Raw genomic sequence first — 21,252 nt, 5'->3', positions numbered from 1 at the left:
CAATGTTTTGCCCCAGGGCCCTATGTGCAATTGTTCCGCCACTGTACATAAGGATAATAATAAGGTAACACTTTATTTTAATGGTTCACTATTACAGTGGAACTACCACATTAGGTACAGTGTAATAACCAGTGTAACAATATTTAATGCCATGTGATACCAGTGCAACACCATCTACCAATTTTGTACATACAAACCCCATCTCCGGTGAAGTTGGGACATTTGGTAAAAAGTGAATAAAATCAAAATGCTATCATTTTCAAAACATTCAATCTATTCATTAGATGGAGAATAGTGAAAAGACAACATATTAAGTGTTAAAACCGAGAAAAAATATTGTTTTGGGGGACATATGTACTCATTTCTAATTTGATAAATCCAACACGTTTCAAAAGAGTTGGGACGGGGATCAGTGAAATTTAGTAAACATCCAAATAAGATAAAACAACAAAGAAGAACATTTCAAAATGAATTGTACTGACGGACAATATACGTGTCGAGGTATAAGATCATCACAGAGAGGCTGAGTCACTCAGAATTAAAGATGCAAAGGGAATAATTACCATAGTTATTACATACATTTTTGAATTCCCTTTGATTTACCACGATTGAGTGTATATAAGACATATTTTTGTTATTAAAATCATTGTATAGGTTCATGACATCATGAAATATTAGCTGTAGTCTCACTCTAATTCCTGGAGTGCTAGAGCTATTGAAAATTGACCATATTAAGAATGCTTAATGCGTGCAAATGATACAGGGGTGTAACATTCTCCTAAGCACCTGAGCTCACTTGAAATAGACCCAGAAGACATGGGAAACTATCCTTTGCTTACAGAAGTCAGCAGAAGTTGTAGAAGTCCATTCTTTTTGACAATAATAGAGCATGGCACATCCTGTGCTACAGTGAAAATGGACCATCCAACTTGTGTTAGTGCTAGCTTCAAAAGTCAGCCTCCATGATGGCATGCGGGTGCAGTAGTGCATTGGTTAAGATGTTCTCACTCATCTGTAGAGTTAAATACAGTGCTGAATGGTATAAATGGGTTTTAAACAGCATGAAAAGCCACTCATGCATTATATTTTGAAGGGAGATCTTCGATTACTGCCACATAGTAAGGTCAAATTGCATTCTCTACTATGTTTTAACAGTTTGGCTCCATCATAAGGACCAGCAGGTGATAAAATGGTGGGTTTTTGGTCAAGACCTGTCACACTGTAAGCACTACAGAAAGGAAAACATTGCAAAACATGACAAGGAATACACCCACCATTTAAGCTGGTGAAATCATGTCAAAGATAGGAATTAACACTGTTTTTTATATAAAATCATCTCATCGGTTAATGTATTTAACTGTTAAGTGTTGTCTTTTGTTTTGTTTTTAGTCTTCCTCGACATTTGCTGAAATGTATTGTCCCCGTCCCAACTCTTTTGAGACGTGTTGGATTTATCAAATTAGAAATTAGTACATATGTCCCCGAAAACAATATTTTTTCTCGGTTTTAACACTTAATATGTTGTCTTTTCACTGTTCTCCATCTAATGAATAGATTGAATGTTTTGAAAATGATAGCATTTTGATTTTATTCACTGTTTACCAAACGTCCCAACTTCATCGGAGTTGGGGTTTGTACATATAGCATTAGGGTTAGGACATGGTATTACAGTGGTATTACATGGTAGTAAATATTGTTACACTGGTTATTACACTGTATCTAATGTGGTAGAGCCACTGTAAGAGTGAACCATTAAAATAAAGTGTTACCTAATAATACAAAAATAATACACAAGTTTTATATATCTGTTTTCATGGTACTTAAAGCCGCTTTACAGGTTCTGTACCCAAAGGACACTACACAGCACCCAGCCACTGTCACAGACAATTTGCACTCATACCAGAGACGTTCTGTTGTTAGAACTATGAAAATCTTTGCTCATACGTCTACCTTGTTGCAACACTGCACAGCTTTCTTGGATGGGCTATATGTCTTGTTACAACTATTTCAGTAAATGCTTGTGCGTCGTTTATGTTTTTACTTGAAGACGTGTTACAACTGCAGCTAATACCACTATTGTATAGATTAAATTGTTTTTTTTTTTGGATTAGCTAAAAAAGCATGTTCATTGTTTGTACATTCATTTCTAATTATTAATTCACTTATTGAATTAATTTTATGAAAGAGCGGCAATAGTTCTATTCAGTGACGTTTGCTCCTGAAAACATCAATGACCAGTGCATACGGCTATCTTACTTCTACTTTGTAATCCTGCCGACACATCTGAAGTACCTAATTTAGAAATTAAAATGCAAATAGCTAATAACTATTTGCAAATAACTTCTTCTTATACCATACATATAAACGAGCCTAATGTGACATAAGGTGTTCCTGCACCGATTCGTCCCTCTTGGGGATGCGAACCTGCCACCTCGTCAACTACAACGGTACGGAAATGGGAGTCACAGTACGATACCACTGGACTAAAAGACCAGTCTCTCAGCCCAGCGGCATTGACACTGTATGAGACTTTCGGGAGGGAGGTTTACTAACGTTCCACATTAACTCTCCTAGTTAGCCTCCGTTGCACTAAGTTTTTGCACGTTGCAATATGCAGGTACACATTTGCTTTTTTACCCTGGCTTGGTGCTGCAGTATTATTGATGGTGACGTGGAGGTAATTGCACTGTGCTGACTGCTTGGCACTGCTCTCCTTTCCAGTCCACACTGAGAAGTAGCCTACACAAACATCTCCTAAGGAATTACATGTCACGCTTTTGAAGCGCTCTCGAAAGCGGTAGCTAGCTGATTAACTGGCTCTCTCAGACAGGAAGGTAGGGAGAGAAATGAAAACAATAGAAAAAACATCAGGTCACTGCCAGATATTCAAAGTGAGGGAAAACTGAGAGAAAAATAGCATTTTGAAGGGATGAAAAGATGAAAACTTGTGGAAAACTGGCCCCGTTTTTCGAGACCAGCCATGATTTAATATACATGGGTAATATCTAAATTGGCTTACAATTGGCATCTCATTGTTTGGTTTTAAATGCTGCTCTCAGCACAAGCAGTAAGGTCATATTCTGCCTTCATGAATACAAATGCTGTTTTAGAGGGTAATGTACATTTATTTTCCCAAGACTTTCTTGTTTTTATTCATTCCCTCAGATGAAGTGTGATGTACTTGTATGTGGCACCAATTAAATGTTCTGATTTGAATTTATTTCGGGAAATATTCCTTCTCGACAGCACTCTGTTAGTTTAATTTAATTTTGTTGACTGACTTGGCTACTTTAGAGGTTCCCAAACTTTTTCAGCTGGGACCCACTTTTGGACCCAACCACCATTGAATTTCCAAACGTTCAATCTCGTAATATTGCTGCATTGTATGTTGTATGTGTGTGTATTGTATGTGAAATCAGTGGGAAAGTAAATACATTCATTGACTAAGAAATTAATATAGTTACTAACCAACCAATTTATGGAATTATTACATTATATAAAAACATATATTTTAGGTTTTATGTAAACAGCCCTTTCTCTCCTGCAGTACCTCCGCAATCCCCCGACCCCAGTTTGGGAACCAGTTGGCTACCTCATGCCCAGTCGATGTACCGTAGATAATGCATCTCTACAGTACACTCTGACATGTGAACCTGCTTCACTGTGGTCTCGGTACCCTGGCTATGTCTAATGCCTTTTCCCCTCATCTCTCCTCTCCTCAGGCTTTGGAATATGAGCAGAAGAAGCTGTTGGCAACCAAAGGTGAGTTCCCCAAACCTGTCTGGCATTGATCTAGCTAGCTATTCACTTCCTTCTTTTTGTGTGGCTTTTTTGGCCTTTATTTCTGACAAGACCGTGATGACGGACAAGAGATGAGTGTGGAGAGAGATGGGATAGGGTTGGGGAATGACCCAGGCCGGACTCGAACCCGGGTGCCCCTGGGCATGCAAGCCCATACGTGGGGGGCCTAGCGTGCTGACCCCCTATTCACTTCATTCTATGTGGCCACATTTTGTTTCAGATGTTTCCAGGGCTTTTTTGCCTTTATTCTGATAGTGTAGAGACAGTGTGGGTGCAGACATGAAGAGAGAGAGACAGAGAGAATGGGCAGGATTGGGAAATGACCCCGGCCAGACTCGAACATGGGTCCCTATGGGCAATGCATGTAGCCCATATGTGGTTAGGTGCATCTTACTGCACCACGACACACCATGTATTTTTTAGACCTAAGACACGGCCCCTGTTATCCCAGGTGAAAAACCCATATACTTTAAGTGTACTTTTTTTGACCGTACTTAGTACAAAGTGTACTATTTTCGGCGATTTAAAGTGCTCTTCATTGGACTATTCGTGCGCTGAAGCACTACTAGAGAGGTACTTCAGCACACTTGCAGCACACTGAGGATGCTAAATTGGCACCGCTTTTGGTCAACTTTAAGTGCACTACAAGCATACTTTTGAAAGTATGCTCCAAACACGCTTTTCATGCATTCGTATGGCATTCAGAGTGTGTTGGAGTACACTTTTATGAAATTTTGTTGTTACTTGAAGTTCAATAAAAGTATGTTAACTTCATGCTTCTTTGGACTACAATGGAACACTTTAAGTCTGTAAAAAGTATATCATTAAGTATTGTAAATATATTAACAAGTATGCTTGAAGTATGTTTACAGTACACTCCCAAATACATGAAATAACATAAATGTAAAACTATAATCCATGCTGGTACTCAGAGCTTGTACATTGAACACATCCAGAGGTCACATTATTGATATGCATGCATAGCCTGATTGACATTTACAGTCATTGCAATCATACAGAGATTTCAGATACTCATATTACTCCAACTTAACTTGTACTACTGTTCTACACTTGGTCATCCATTTTGATTCAGCATCCTTTGTTTGATCAACTACTTCGGACTTTTCTTTCACCTTAACAAAATGGGAAGTGTGGGCCTATATATACCAGAACATATACATGACCATTGTAATGATGGTGGGAACATGGTCATGTTTTGTGTTCCACTTAAAATAAAATAAAAACCTACAATAAACGCAGAATATAACAATGAGTAATATTTTCATGCAAACCAAAGATATTCCTTAGAGATAAATGGCTTTCTGTTTGAGAAATGTAGCTCCAAGAAGTGCATTGCATGATGGTACATGCATGATGGTGCATGATGGGTAAATGCACTTTGTGTAAGCACACTTTGAATATATTTGGGTGAAGTACAATCATGGTGCACTTAGAAAAAGTGCAATTGCAATATGTTATTAAAAAATACACTTCTAGTAAGTTCACTATTAGAACACTATTAGTATATTCCTCTAAATACACTTTAGCCAAACATCTTCCAAGTCCACTTTAAGTATGGTTGGCTAAGTGTACTTTCTTTGAGAGCAACTTAATTACATCTAATTTTAAGTACACTTTAAATAAGCTTATTGTAAACATACTTTTTCTTGGCACAAAAAGCACGAGTGCACTTCTAACATGCTTTTATTGTACTAAATTGAACCACTTTTTCACCTGGGATAAATTAGCTGTTACCAAAATGGCAATGACCAAGTTGTAATGTATCACTAAAGGGCCTTTGCTCTATCATAGTTGTGTAGTACTATGGTAGTAAAGTTTTTTAGTGACTATTATGCTTGTGGAACGGTGTGCATTAAAGAAGTACGGTTTGATATGTATGTAGGGTTTCAGTGCAGATTGGTACACAATGTCTTCTACCGTAAACCAGGAAGGCAAGTGTATAATCCATACTCTCAATTCAATAATCTCAAAGTGGGGAGCCAAAGTCAGTTTTGTCATTTACAGAGACGTGTGACCCGTTAACATGCATTCACCCTTCAATAGGTCACTTCCATTTATTGATTTTTTGGGAAGTTCTAATTAGGGTTAACCCTCAGCCAATTAAAGATGAATGCAGCCATTGACATTTGTGTCCTCCCACTTCACTTGGTGTTTTTTTATGCCTTCCTCGCAAGGTCCCGCCTTTAAAGGTTTTAAACTTTTTAGTTTTTAGTATGTGTTGATGTTGAAAAAATGTATTTAATCTATTTATTTATATGGTTGTAGGTTTTGTAAATGTAATATTGAAAGAGCTTTGAGACAACTATAGTTGTTGTGATACTGTGCTATATACAGTAAGTAGTATTTTAGTAGGTTGTATTGTATTGTATTGTATTGTAATATGATTATTCTCTATCTGTATGGGCCATGATTTTGCCATAGCTGTTGAACTGGCATTGAATGCAAACAATCAATCAGTCATGTGTTTTTTTCCCTCTGCAGCCATGCTGAAGAAGCCAGTGGTTACAGAGGTGCGCACTCCAACCAACACATGGAGTGGCCTGGGCTTTTCCAAGTCCATGCCGGCGGAGACCATCAAAGAGCTCCGCAGAGCCAACCCCATGTCTTACAAACCCACCATGAGCACCACTTACGAGGTACTTATGAGGCTAAGACCACCTACTGTTTGAGGTTTTAGGGGTGTAAATAATAATTATTATGTATTGATGCATCAATCCTACGGCTGAAACGAATCGTATCGTATTGTGGGGCATAAAATAATCGAATCGCTGGCCCCTGCCCAATACCCTAGATCCATAACATACCATAATAGAAGTGGACAAGAAATTGGAAAAAATCGAATCAAATGGAATCTTATCATGGGGCATTCTGCATCTGAAATTTTAATTTTGCAACTATCGAAAATAATCAAATCGCTGGCTTAAGTAATTGATATTGAATCATATTGTTATGGAGGCTGTGATTTATTGTGATTTAGTAATATTGTGTTGAGAAGGGAGATGAGGAGTCTGTTCTGTACACTTGAAGTCCATTTTTTTCAGAACTATGTTTCCACCATTGAGGTGTTTTTCAGATCTGCTTACTAATAGTCTCCTATTCTCTTTTGTCCTTCATTACTCCAATCTTAGTCCTTGCATCTCTGTGTTTCTCACTAAAAACCTATTTGGTACGTAGACAATACTGTTCACTCTCCTCTCTCACTCCACCCATCTCTCTCTTCCTCTCTCATTCAATCCCATCATGAGGACTACTTATGAGGTACAGTACACAATTGTTTGCTGCTGCGTTTCCTTCTCTTCCTTTGTTAATTTCTCCTTCCCTCTGTCTCTTGTAACTTGTGTATACTGACAGGAAATGGACTTGCATTACATTACATTGCATTGCATTTGGTAGACGCTTTGGCAGAAGCGGCTTACAATCGAGGACATAATCATAGCCCAACATCACTTGTAGAAACAAAGTGCACAGGAAATATACAACACAACAAGTGCAGATGCTAATAAGGGTTAGTTTTTTTTTTAAACTAACACAGGGTTAAGTAGAGTACATACTCATACACATCAGCTCAAGCATTAGTGTAGTAGCCGTGGCCTAGTGGTTAGAGAGTTGGTCTTTCAATCTAGGGGTTGCCGGTTCGAATCCCCCTGACCTCTCCCTACATCTCCATCCATGGCTGAAGTGCCCTTGAGCAAGGCACCTAACCCCACATTGCTCCAGGGACTGTAACCAATACCCTGAAAAATAATAGTTGTAAGTCGCTTTGAATAAAATGAAAGCGTCAGCTAAGTGTAATGTAATGTAATGTAATAATAAAGATGGTCATGACAGGAAATGGTTTCTACTGTGTGTCGGTTTGCTGAAGGTGGCAGTTGATGGTGGTTGGTTGATCATGTGACAAATTCTCCCACTCTGCAGGGCGACCCCCTTTCCTTGTCTCGTTCCGGGAGTCGGGAATGCATCGGAAACGGCAGCGAATCAGACAACTGGAGGGAGCGGAACGGAAACCCTCCCGGCAACGGCACTGCAGGCAGAATTCCAGGACACGCCGAATTCCCAGCAACTGTCGGCAGTCCGAAGCGAAAGCAGAACAAGTCTGGTTCGTGAAGACATTGACTACCTTTTTTTTTTTTAATTCACAAAACAGACCCATAAACCAACCCAACACATTTCCAATGCAATCTACTCCGTGCCAGAGCTGCATGGAAGCCAGCACTTTGTTAAACCTGAATGCTTCCAAAATAATATTCACATTCCGTTAGAGACTCATTGGCTTTGACCATTTCCTCTTTCGAGTCAGTGTAAATAACATGTTTCTCGAGAGCGCTTGACCACTGAGGATTCATTTTCAGACCTCAAAAACACAACGTTTGATCAATTCTGATTATGTTTAACGAGCTCTGTCAACCGAGATGCCACTTATGGGCAGTCCTGCTCTTGAACTCGGGGCGCTGCCAGTATGTTCTCACAGCGATCGGGTCAACAGGGACATAGGGTTGAAGTAGTACTTCGTAAGAGAGCTCTTGTAGTTCTGCCATGTTTATGTCGATTGAGCTGCCAACAACAAAACGCCCTCGGGTACAAAGTTGTGAATGACACCAAATTAAATGTTGAAAGCGAACACCATGAGTTTCTGAATGTCCTGTCAAGTGGTTAGGCTGGGTGATGTCAGATTGCCAGTAGGAAAGAAGGCCTGCTGAGTTCAAGTGTCCAGCCATTTAAATATCAATGTCCAAACTGTGTGTTTTCCACAACCGCAAGCCCACAATGCTAATGATGCTGTCGAGGCTAATGATTAATGACTAAGTGGATAACGTGAAGGGATCCGGACCAGAGTGTAGCTACAGTATGCGGCACAGATGTACCTGTGCATTTGTCATTCATTTTTCCACATTCCTGTCTCTGCCTGTCTGTTCCTGTTTTGGTCACTAACGCTGTTGTTGTGGCTATTTGAGGTAACCACTCTCCTCCTCTCTCTGTCACTGTCACTCTCTCCGTCACATCATTCTCTTTCTTTCTGTTTCTCTCTCTCCCTCTCCCTCTCCCTCTCTCTCTCTCTCTCTCTCTCTCTCTCTCTCTCTCTCTCTCTCTCTCTCTCTCTCTCTCTCTCTCTCTCTCTCTCTCTGTCTCTCTGTCGGTGTCTGTCTGTCTGTCTCTCTCCCTCTCTCTCTCTCTCTCTCTGTCTGTGTGTCTCTCTCTCTGTCTGTCTCTCTCTCTCTCTCTCTCTCTCTCTCTCCCCCCCCCTCTCTCTCTCCCCCCCCCCCCTCTCCCCCTCTCTCCCCCCCCCCCCTCCTCTCTCTCTCTCTCTCTCTCTCTCTCTCTCTCTCTCTCTCTCTCTCTCTCTCTCTCCCCAACAGCAGCAGAGCACTTCCTGAGCAGCAGTAACTACATGGACTGCATCTCCTCCTCCATGAATGGCAGTAATGGCTGCACCCTGAGCGCCTCCATCAAGGGCTCCGAGCTGCCCGAGCTCTTCAGCAAGCTGGGCCTCGGCAAATACACAGACGTCTTCCAGCAGCAGGAGGTCAGGCCCCATACACTGCTACATTACATTACATTACATTACATTACATTACATTACATTGCAATACATTACATCACAATACATTACATTACAATACATTACAATATTAAATTACAATACATTACATTGCATTACATTACAATATATTACATTGGAGGTCAGGCTCCATACACTGCTCCATTACATTACATTACTTTACATCACAATACATTGCATTACAATACATTACAATATTAAATTACATTATCTTACGTCATCTGGCTGTGTTCAGCAACTACACATGGGGTGTTCCCTTCCCTGTATTACCAGAGGACAAGAGCCAGGTAAAGAATTGGGAGGGAGGGCTTTACATATTATTAGACAAATGGAAGCTTGTAGTTTGCTCACAGGTCTTCCACCAGATGTTGACACCAGATTGTGAAAGCAGCTTTCCACCAAGCTTTACATGGTATTTTTATTAGTTTAGAGTCTAAAGACCGACCACCCCTACAAGAAAATGAATTGATGGCCCTGCGGTGGCTCAAGCAGTAGGGCACTGCACTGCTACACCGTCGACCTGGGTTGATTCCCGGCCCGGGTCCTTTGCCGACCCTTCCCCGTCTCCTTTGCCGACCCTTCCCCGTCTCTCTCTCCCCACTTGCTTCCTGTCTGTCTCACTGTCCCATCTTGATTAAAGGACCTAAAATCCCTCAAAAATATATTTAAAAAAATTGTGGATGTATGGTTCCGAGACTATATCGCACTCACCGGTAAGGTAATAGCCAGGCTAGTTCCTGGTGCACTGGGAAGAGCAAAACAATGAAACTCGTGTCCTATGTAGTGAGGAAGGGAATATTTTAGACATGGTCAGTGTTTCACAATGTTCAAAAGAATGGCTTTGTGTACACCAACTGGCCAGGTGCAGCAGGATCAATAAATGTGAACGCCAGTAAAGAAAAAGAATTGTTCACCAAGCTGTTAGACGCCAATGTTTTCTTTCAGCACAAAGCAACATTTTGACCCAGGGTAGAAGTGTTGCCGAACAAACACTGTCGGGCAATTCGTACCAAGAAGTTGCCAGAAGACACCATTTATGGGATCATTTCTATGTGTGCCCCAAGGGCTCGGCTGTTCCATATATAACAGTTGTCACTGTATGTGTTGAATGAAAATAAAAAAGAAGGGCTGCGTTAAATCCTAAGGGAAACACCCTTGTGCTGTGTTCAGCTGCTCTCTCCGTAACAGTTTCCATTCTATGCTCTTTGCAGCTTCAACGCACTTTATGAAAATGATTTTTCTGTTAAAAAAACAAACTCTTCATATTTACGAGGGTGATTTAAGGCTTTGTGCTAATATAAATTGCCAAACCACTGTTAAATTATGATTAGCTCATGTGTTGAAATAACAAGATCACAAGTGCCATAGTAACAAATTACAAACACCTGGGTCTTTGGTTGTACAGTACATGGCACCATTTTGTATGAATTGGGTTTTGTCAATTGTAGTTGTAGAGTATCCCAATGGCCAAAGGCTCTTTCTTTAGTTGGACCCGGCGCTAACCAGTGGTGTCAGCTACTATAGCCTATATCAGTGTTTTTCAACCTTTTTTGAACAAGTGCCCCCTTGGCCTCATCACAAGCCTCTCTACGCCCCCTTGACATCATCATAAGCCTGACAACGCCCCCTTAGTATTACAAAAAGTGAACGGACCAATGCCCCCCAATGGCAACTTAGCACCTCCCCCTCTCAGCTGTATCCTTCTCAACGCCCCCGGCGCTATAGTATCCAGCTACTGTACCCTATATACTTCCAACAGTGATGCCTGTTTGGCCCCAGGCTGAGGTCAGCTGCTATACCCTATTCACTCAACTTCTCATTAATATTCCCCTGGCTTGTTCTTCCTCTCCTCTCACTCTCCTCTCCTCTCCTCTCACTCTCCTCTCCTCTCACTCTCCTCTCCTCTCCTCTCCTCTCCTCTCCTCTCACTCTCACTCTCACTCTCACTCTCACTCTCCTCTCCTCTCCTCTCCTCTCCTCTCCTCTCCTCTCCTCTCACGCTCCTCTCCTCTCACGCTCCTCTCCTCTCCTCTCACGCTCCTCTCCTCTCCTCCCCTCTCCTCTCCTCTCCTCTCCTCCTCTGCGCCCCTCCTCTCCTCTCCTCTTATTCTCCTCTCCTCTCCTCTTTCTCTCCTCTCCTCTCCTCTCCTCTTATTCTCCTCTCCTCTCCTCTCCTCTTTCTCTCCTCTCCTCTCCTCTCCTCTCCTCTTACTCTCCTCTCCTCTCCTGTGGAAAAACTGCAATCAGCCTGTCAAGAACAACAGCGCCTGTCACTCTCCATCTCTTCCAAAGACCCGATCTGGTGCTTGAGCAAGCTTAGATCCAAGTGACGGGGAAAAAAAACAAAAAACAATTGAAAATGAAATCCGTCTCTCTTGTTTCTTCCTCCCTCTCCCTCTGTTGGCACTCTCAGCACGTGGCATGTTCACGCATGACACACCCGGAGGTTAAGGAGGTGAGATGTGTGAGACACTGCTGTCTCCGGGCGTGTGGGTGGCCTGGCAGCTTGTGTGGGAGAGAGCAGAGGAGTGGAAGACAGGAGAGGAGAGGAACGGAAAGCAGAGGAGAGGAGAGGAGCGGAAAGCAGAGGAGAGGAGAGGAGATGAGTGGTGAAGAGAGGAAAGGCGAGGAAAGGAAAGGATAGTAGAGGAGACAAGATGAGTGGAGGAGAATAGAGGAGAGGAAGCTCAGGGCAGGCGTAGTGAAACAGCAGTTCAGAGCATGAGGGCCATTTCTAACCTAACCAAAGTTGGTAACCGGTTAATGTTAACGCTTTTGTGAAATGGGGTCCAGATTAGCTGGTGTAGGTGTGAATGAAAGCAATAACAAAAGAAGTACTATTTGTATGGCACCTTATCATAGACGATGCATTTTCCAGCCAGTTATCGTTCTTATCCAATTTACTTTCTTTGGTAGTAACGCATGGCAGAACAGTCTAAAGGGAGGGGGTGAGGACAGATTTTGGCCACTAAAGGTGATTTGAGCGACTTCAGCGAAAGTTTGCGGTTGGACTTCAGCCAATATTATGCAAATGAGCTACGATGTGGTACAACAACATCCACCACAGCCAATTGGAATGTTGAAATGCTTGCATTCTGTGGTAATGCTTTACTTTACGGTACAGTAATTACTGTGTACTTTCTGTGTAACAACAGGGTAACAGAAAGACGTTACATGGTATCTAACAGGTAAAAAGGGTGTAATTACAAAGTAAATACCATGTTATACACATATCTCGAGAATTACTATGAAACTACTGGGTATTTTCTAACCATCTAATCATCAAACTTCTCTCTGTTACCCTGCTGTTACACCATTAATGCAATTTACTTAGTAATTACCCCCTTTCTACCCTTTGGATACCATGTAACTTCTCTCTGTTACCCTGTTGTTACCCAGAAAGTACACAGTAATTACATAGGGTAACTGTACCGTAAAGTAAAGCGTTACCCATTCGGTTATTAATGGGCATACTCTGTCGCTTCTATCGCTCGTGTCGCTCTTGCTACACAGTCCAGCCATTCTCTGTCGCTTATTTATTTTTATTTTTTTTAAGTATTTTTTGGGGCTTTTCAGCCTTTATTGGTTTTTGTGAGACAGGATAGTGGAGGAGAGACAGGAAGTGAGCTGGGAGAGAGAGATGGGGAAGGACCGGCAAAGGACCCGGACCGGGAATCGAACCCGTTTCGGCCGAGTGGTAAACGTGTGCCCTACCATATCAGCCACGGTAGGGCCTCTGTAGATTATTTTTGTCATCGCTGGTGTGTTCGCCAGGCTAGCGCCTTCTGGTGCTCCACTCAGCTCAGACCTGCCAGGATGCTGCGGGTAATGGGCTGGGCTGCCAGGGAACAGGAGCCGCTAAAGCAGTGGCATTTTATTCACTACCGAGAAAAAAAGCTAACTTGAAGGTTATTCATTCTGTAGATATTTCTGAAGGTATAAGATTGTATGCCGTGTTTCATTCAGAATTTTAAATCTATTATACTGTATATTTATTAGTAGTCAAGGCACCCTCCTTTAGAAAAAGTTAAAAAGTCTTTATTGTGATGGCTTGGTCATACTAGACATTTAAAAGATCACAATGTGTTTTGGCAGTCGTGCTTTCTTCAGGGAGTCAAACAGTGAACAGTCAAACGGAGTGACTGCATTTTAGATCTGAGAACTAGTAGGCTGTCTGTCTTGTAGGCTGCACTGTTTCATGAAGTCATTAATGTGCATTAAGACGTAGGCCTACTATACGGCACTCACGACTAAAAGATGCAAAGGGATCGAAGCTTTTAAAAAAATAACCAAAAATGTCGGCACACTACAAACCTTTTTGGTCAAAGGGCAAGTCATTTATTACAAACAGGGCATGCCAGTTCTCAAACCACTATGTGTGAAGGATATACTGTAATGTTTAATTTTAGATCAACATGCCACAATGTGTTTTTCTTTATTGTTGTGTTTATCTCATGGTGGGCTGCATGACTGGGAGCAGGGCCATAGTTCATCCTTGGTGCGGGGGAGGAGGAGCAGACCAGGCCTGTGTGGGTGAGAGAAGGGCAGGGCAGAACAGGTGTGAGTCTTAGCATGGCCGCTTACAGCTTTCATCAGACCTGGGACAAAAACAAAATCATCTGATATAGCCCCCCCCCCCCCCTCATATTCATCATACAGTGTAATGGGGTCCCAATTCTGACCCCCCCACCCCCGCTTTCGCTGGGCCCGGGACAGCTGACCCGTTGTCTGCCCCACACTCCTGTCGGTGGGTCTTAGCTGTGACACCTGCTGGTGATCCGTGCAGCCAGGGCCGCTGACAGCTTTGGCCGGGCCCAGGATAAAACCCTCTGAAACAGCCCCCTTCTCATTACATACAATTGTATGGGGTCCCAATTCTGGGTCCCCTGTTTCCCTGGGCTTGGGACAACTGCCCGCTTTTCCGGTGCCCAGGACAGCTGACCCATTTGTCTCCCCACTCTCCTGTCGACGGGCCTTAGTCGTAGCACCTGCTGGTGATCCGTGCAGCACAGACCTGCCAGGATGCTGCTGGTAATTGGCTGGCTGTACTGGGGGAACAGGAGCTGACAACGGGGGGACAAAGGGGTCAGTTTTACCGGGCCCAGCGAGACGGCGGGCCCATAATTGGGTCCTCATTACATTGAATGTATTGGGTAGGGGGGCCCTTTCAGATGATTTTGCCCTGGGCCCGGCCAAAGCTGTCAGCTGCATGTGCGAGGGGAACAGGAGCTGCTGAAACCTGCCTGTACTCTCAGTCACACTCTCACCCCACCGTGTGTTCACAGCTCCAGAAATAGACGCCTAGTCTTGACAACACACTGTCTGACCATGTGAGAAATGGTCACAACTTACAGTAGACACAGAAGGAACAAAAATAAAGCTTAATAACGGAATGGTCACCATACTTTTTTATGGACAATACATTTCCCTATGATACTACAGTTACTCGCTTTAAAAATATATATGTTGGATACTTTGACAATATAGGACTCACAGGGCTGATAGTGTCAGGGTCAGCAACTGACTTCAGGCTTGCCAGAGTTTTTCTGCAAGAGTATTATAGTCATTAGGCTTTTGTTATTTAAAAAAGGGTTAAAGGTTCAGGCTCAGGATGTGTAAATATATTTGTATATAGTACAATATAGTGCTGTATTGTTTTATACATGCTCAAAATAGTGCACCATGTCTGCACTGCAGCACTTGAATGAAGGTAACTCCCCACCTGTAGTGACATATGGCAGCCCAGAGGGGGAGCATGCAGGTAGTACAGTATAGGAGAGGGACCCAGCTGAAGGGAAAAGACAAACGTATTCCTCTCGCTATCTCTGTGGTTCTCAAACCTTTTTGAACAAACGTCCCCTTGACCTCATCATAAGCCTCCCAACGTCCCCCTGACCTCATCATAAGCCTCCCAACGCCCCCCTGACCTCATCATAAGTCTGAGAGCGCCTCCCCTTAGTATTGAAAAATAAAATAGACTAATGGTCCCCAATGGGCACTAAGCCCTGCCTTTAATCAGCTGTATCCTTCTCAGTGCTAGCCTCGCGACGCCATCCTCTGTACTCCAAGATTTTGACTCCGCACATCGCCTGGCAAAAGCCTCGAGCTCGGTTCTCTCAGTGTTTCGCCAATCAGCAAACAGTTGAGAGTGGTGACGTAGAACTCACCCGCGAGCTCCGTTACTGATTGGTTAAGGTAACTATATTCACACTTTTGTTTTGTTATGTGTATGCTTCTGCGATGCTATAACGTAACAGGCATGCTAATAAAGCACAATATGGGTTTTAATTTGAGTTTGGAACTTCAATTAATTTAAATGATAGAGTAAGATCAGACCATCTCCCATCGTCCACGGAGACGGATTCCTCATGGCTTTTGCCAGACTGATTGACGGAGTCAACAGTCGGCTATTCGCCCAGGCTATCTCAGTGCCCCCCTAGGGCTCCCCAACGCCCCGTGGGGGGCTGTAGCGCCCCCGTTGAGAAACACTACTCTATCTGAATTGATCACAAGGGAAAAGGCACACGCATTCCTCTCTCAATCTCAGCTGAGCTGAAGGGAAAAGACATATGTATTCCTCTCTCTATCTCTGTCTGATGCAGAATCACACCAACAGGGCTTGTGGATACTGTATGAGTCATGCTAGATTGACAGATTGAGTTGTGGTTCAATCAGTAGTCACACAATGACACTATCACGACACAATTACCATTCATGACGGGTGTGTGTGTGTGTGTATATTTGTGTGTATATTTGTGTGTATATTTGTGTGTATTTGTGTGTGCACATTTATGTGGTTATGGGTGCTCAGTGTCTTACGCGTTTATGTGTGTACTGTGTGTACTGTGTGTGTGTGTGTGTGTGTGTGTGTGTGTGTGTGTGTGTGTGTGTACTGTGTGTGTGTGTACTGTGTGTGTGTGTGTGTGTGTGTGTGTGTGTGTGTGTGTGTGTACTGTGTGTGTGTGTACTGTGTGTGTGTGTACTGTGTGTGTGTGTGTGTGTGTGTGTGTGTGTGTGTGTGTGTGTGTCTCACTCTTTCTCTATGCTGTTCCCACCCCCAGATTGACCTGCAGACGTTCCTGACGCTGACTGACCAGGACCTGAAGGAGCTGGGAATCACCACCTTCGGAGCACGCAGGAAAATGCTGCTCGCCATCTCAGGTAGCGTGTGTGTGTGTGCCTGCGTGATTGTGCATGCATGTGTGTGTGCATGCAAGTGTACATGCACGGAATCTGCATGAGAGAGGCGTGTGAGTGTGAGTGTGAGTGTGAGTGTGAGTGTGAGTGTGAGTGTGAGTGTGTGTGTGTGTGTGTGTGTGTGTGTGTGTGTGTGTGTGTGTGTGTGTGTGTGTGTGTGTGTGTGTGTGTGAGTGTGTGTGTGTGTGCACAGGTGTGTGTATGTGTTCATACATGTGGGTGCGTGCATAAGAGAGAGTGTGTACAAATTTTATGAGAGAATTTATTGAGCAGTCCTCCTGTGAACTGGCATCGATATTTATGGATATATTTTTATGGAAACACTTGGATGCTCTCTCTGAGAAAGAGAGTTGAGTTTCATATCAAACATTTCCGTGCCTTTTTACTTGCCTTCATTCCTCTTCCTCTCTCCCTCTCCTTATCCCTCTCCCTACCTCTTTCTCTCTCTCTCTCTCTCTCTCTCTCTCTCTCTCTCTCTCTCTCTCTCTCTCTCCCCCCCTCCCTCTACCCATTCATCCGATTCCCAGAACTGAACAAGAACCGACGGAAACTCTTTGATCCTCCCAACATTCGCTCGTCATTCCTGGAGGGAGGTGCCAGCGGACGACTGCCTCGCCAGTTCCACGCTGACATGGCCAGCGTCAGCGGCCGTTGGTGATACGCCTATCCATCCACAAGCGGGGTTTCTTTTCTTCTTCTTTTTAGGGTCAATCCCGAGGTACAACCCGAGTTCACCGGGCTCTGGTGATTTGCGAACCATTCGCTAGCAGTTTTTTTTTTGGCAAATCCCGTGGTACTGCAACAACAACAGCAAAAAACTTCCCATCATCCTCCTCTGCTTTCATCATCCGCATCAGCAGCTGCAGGTGTTTCGCCAATCCATCCGCGAGCTGCTCTTTTTTTTTTTTTTTTGGCCAATCCCAAAGTAGTGCAGCGAAGAAAGGAAAAAAAAAACTTCCCATTATGTTCCTGTTATTCCTCTTCCTCATCTTTCTCCAAGGAACCCCCTTCACCCACCCAAATGGACTTCATCTCATCCTCTCTGGGACTGTGTACTTATGCCAGCCTTGCTTAGTATGGTGGGCATTTCCTTGGCCACTAATAGCCAAATGTGCCAAAAAAAAATGTTTAAAAAAACCAAACACACTGGTGCCATCATCGTGGTGCTATAGTGTTGATGAAGGAAACATGTTATTGTTGCCATATAGGAATGGGTACAGCCATGGAGTGTAACATAACAGCTCCATACCTACAAGAGGGACAAGAAGAATGCAACTTCAAAAAGTAATTACATATGATGATTATAATAGTAACAGTTGTACTATTTGCATTCGTGTTTTGCTGTTGCATCAGTATTATGCACTTTAAAAAGTTATTTAGATATCTTCCCAGTAGTATACAGAGACGGCCAAGTTAAAAATAGAAGTAAATTTGTGATGTTGTTACAACACATGATATTACATAGCGGCAAAATTGATACACGCAGCGCAGAGTCAGGTACATCACTCTACAGTAACTGTAGACCAGTTACTCTTAGAAGTTACAAGCGTTGGCAGGAAACTATGGCAGGTTTTGTTTTTACTTCTAATTTTACTTTGGCCAACTCTGGTAGTATGTATTGTAGATGCCTCCTTGAAGCCACGTATATACATATATCTATTTTTACATCATGTACTTTCTCAATGCACAGGGTTGCAGGGCCAAAGCCTAAAACAAGCACTTAAACTGAACAAGGTCAGAGTTCAAGGCTCAGTGTCGTTCTGGATGCAGTGACTTTAGTGGCCTTTAAAGAAAGGGTTTGAGTTATTTTGTGATTAGACTATGATTTACTATATCCGTCCGTACCATGTCCTCAGTATTTTACTTGTGTAGCTAATTATTATTTTTTGGCCTCGTCAGTGTATGATGCTTTTTTTGATCAATTTGCCCTTGATTATTGTGTTGTAGTCTTGTATTTTAATATGTAATATTGGTTTACAGGTATGTATTGTATGTTTTGTGTTTTTATATACAAAATTATGTATTATTATTTTTCCTGTTTTTTTTATTCTCTTATTGATTTGTTTTTCCCATTAATTGAAACATCTCATCCGTAGAAGTTGTGGTAGTGGAGATGAAAGCAGTCTGTGGAGCTGTGTGTGGATGATGTGGCATACAGCAGGGGTGTGTGCTTGTGTCTTTGTCTACACATCAGTGTAACCACTAGGCTCTTAATCCAAGTGCCACCAGCTCTTAATTCCTGGTCTTGTCTGGTCACCCAATAGGAATGAGCCATACACTACATGTGGTAGCAAATATCCCAGTGTGTCTGTCTATATGAAGTATTATTGTCATGATGTTTGTGTTGGTTAAGTATTTACAATTAGTGTGCGTCGACAGTTAGAGTTTTGAGCCATGAGTTCAGAGTTGAGCTGTGAGTATTTGTTGCCTTGTCCGGTTTAATGAAGGGACATGATCACACTTTGTCATCTGTAACCTTATACAGTCTACAATGGTATTTGTGTGGCACAACCAGCAGAAAATATATGTAGGCTGATTTTTGACAATATCATTTCAAATAGCTGCAGTATTTTTTGGAAGAATCTGTGGTACTCTTGTCAGTGGTACAATCTAAAAAAATGAATGTCAACCACTAAAGCTTAGGTAATGTTTCTGTTTTCTTGACATGTTGATTGAACACAACAATCTTCACAAAGCCAGGTTTTTGTTTTGGCACAAAGGACTGATGATTTTTTCTGTTTTTTTTTTCTTTACAAAATTTCACTGTGCAATATACTAAAGAGGTCCTATACCTAAAGAAGAAATGTCAGTGTTATAGTGACTGTCATAGGGCGAAGAAAAATAACGAATACGTCTTGTTTTGTTCTCCACATGCGGTTTATATGCTGAAATATTAACACTCCCTGTAAGCAGATGCATTCACTTATTTTCATCATGGCGAGCAAAGGCAATGCAACAGAAATGTGTTTTTTTCTCTTTAATATTGTGTCCTTGTTGACAAACAAATCAGTAGTATGGTTTACTTCAATCACTTGCTCTCCAATACCCATCATGACTAAGACTTTTGCATTATCTGTTTATGTGAATCATCCGTTTGGGTATTTCTGCATTACAGTTTACAGTACCTTACACTTACATTAATTACAGTAATTTACAGTAAATTTGAGCGACAAAAAGGGAACCATGTTAACGAGGGTTGCTGTTGACCAAAGGGACCTTTCCAGCGTTGCTGGTTTCTGTCAGCGTACTCTCAACTATTGTGTTGGGGAGTCTTAATGGCTTAATGTATTTTAATCATCTTGCCAAAAATCGTCAGTTGATCGGCCTCTTCCTTGCTTGTGTGCCTTAATGTTCTCTAAAGGAGCAGCTGTTTTGTGTTGTGTGTTGCTCTTCTGTGTAACGTTTACTACGTCATCCTCCCAAACCAGGGGGGATACTGGGATATGTAGTTGTTTCTTTTGGACGTGGCCTTCTGACACGGCTGAGCGGAAATGAGGGATTTGTTTATTTGTTTTCATTTGGTCGGTTGAGACCACATGGAAAAATAATAACATCATCCCCTCCTGTAAAAAGGGGGCTCTAAAACAAAGGACCACACTGAAGGAAACACTGGAAACGACCCCACTCAATGTTCATGTGTCTATGCCTTAAGGAGAAACGGAACAAAAAATAATAACGACGAAAGTAAAATATCCAGTGCACAAAAGTGGCCAAATCAGTGTACTACCTGCAGTGTTGTTAGGTTCTGAGCGATTGTTTATGTATTATGTCGATGTAGTTTCACAGATATTGGTACACATTTGTACTTAAGATACAAAAAATGTTCTGAAACTGTTTGCTACATTAAAAAAATAAATCAGTATTCAAACTGCAACTCAGTCTCATCTTGCTTTCATACGATGTTTAAATAGAATCTCTATCTCTCTCTCTCTCTCTCTCTCTCTCTCTCTCTCTCTCTCTCTCTCTCTCTCTCTCTCTCTTTCTCTCTCTATCAGTGACTGTATTGGAGGGACTAAATTGCAAAATACAAAGTAGTTAAATTGTTCACTAAGGCATACCTCCATGTCACATAGTCGGGAGAAAATGGACATAAAATAGACACCTCCCATCCCCTCCTAGTGCTTGTGTCCTTATTATAGGAGGCAAGACATCATTGACTGTAGAACTTTTGTTTGTTTTCTCCATGGAGGCGGGGCATCAGCAAAGCACAAGGCCACAAGCACAAGGTGAGGATGGGAGGTAATATCTCGAAATGGACCCTGCCTCTCTTGCATTCATACTGCCCATCTGTATACATGGGTTCTAAGGTTTTGTTTTAACCTGACTGCACGAAACTAGCTGCGCACAACTCAACCTCTGATTGTTGGAAACCACTGTCGGTCAAAAAATTAACTCAAGTGGTTGGCTGCCAGTGGCTTGCCCCTCCTCACAATATCGTGTTTACAAACACAGCAAACTCATGTATAAAGCACCACTTTCCCCCTCCTGTGTGAAGGTCTGTTATGCCAATGGTGCCAGTGCCCATGACCTGTAGTGGGCCCCTATTTATGTGGGGGTTTATCCCAACATCGTGTTTTTAAATATTTCAGTAAGGTTTTAGCCACAGTGGACCCTCCCTATAGCCTTTGGCTCAGGGTAACGGCCGACTATGACTATGACCATAGGCTCTAGCTGCA

The 21,252-nt window shown here is 42.5% G+C and overlaps 1 protein-coding gene across 1 annotated transcript in view; it reads left to right on the top strand.

Moving 5' to 3' along the window:
• The window catches only part of LOC134441319 (protein bicaudal C homolog 1-B-like), a 136,033-nt gene extending 118,590 nt beyond the window's left edge, over window positions 1-17,443 (top strand). The window contains exons 16-21 of the mRNA XM_063191589.1: window positions 3,723-3,762; window positions 6,304-6,458; window positions 7,738-7,918; window positions 9,177-9,343; window positions 16,441-16,540; window positions 17,104-17,443. Coding sequence (XP_063047659.1) covers window positions 3,723-3,762; window positions 6,304-6,458; window positions 7,738-7,918; window positions 9,177-9,343; window positions 16,441-16,540; window positions 17,104-17,234 — 774 coding nt within the window. The 3' untranslated portion in view covers window positions 17,235-17,443. The remainder of the gene's footprint in view (window positions 1-3,722; window positions 3,763-6,303; window positions 6,459-7,737; window positions 7,919-9,176; window positions 9,344-16,440; window positions 16,541-17,103) is intronic.
• The last annotated feature ends 3,809 nt before the right edge of the window (window positions 17,444-21,252 follow it).

The sequence above is a fragment of the Engraulis encrasicolus genome, chromosome 24, assembly GCF_034702125.1.
Source record: "Engraulis encrasicolus isolate BLACKSEA-1 chromosome 24, IST_EnEncr_1.0, whole genome shotgun sequence".
NCBI lineage: Eukaryota > Metazoa > Chordata > Actinopteri > Clupeiformes > Engraulidae > Engraulis > Engraulis encrasicolus.
The sequence above is the reverse complement of the archived record's forward strand: the minus strand, read 5'-3'. Positions and strand labels throughout refer to the sequence as shown.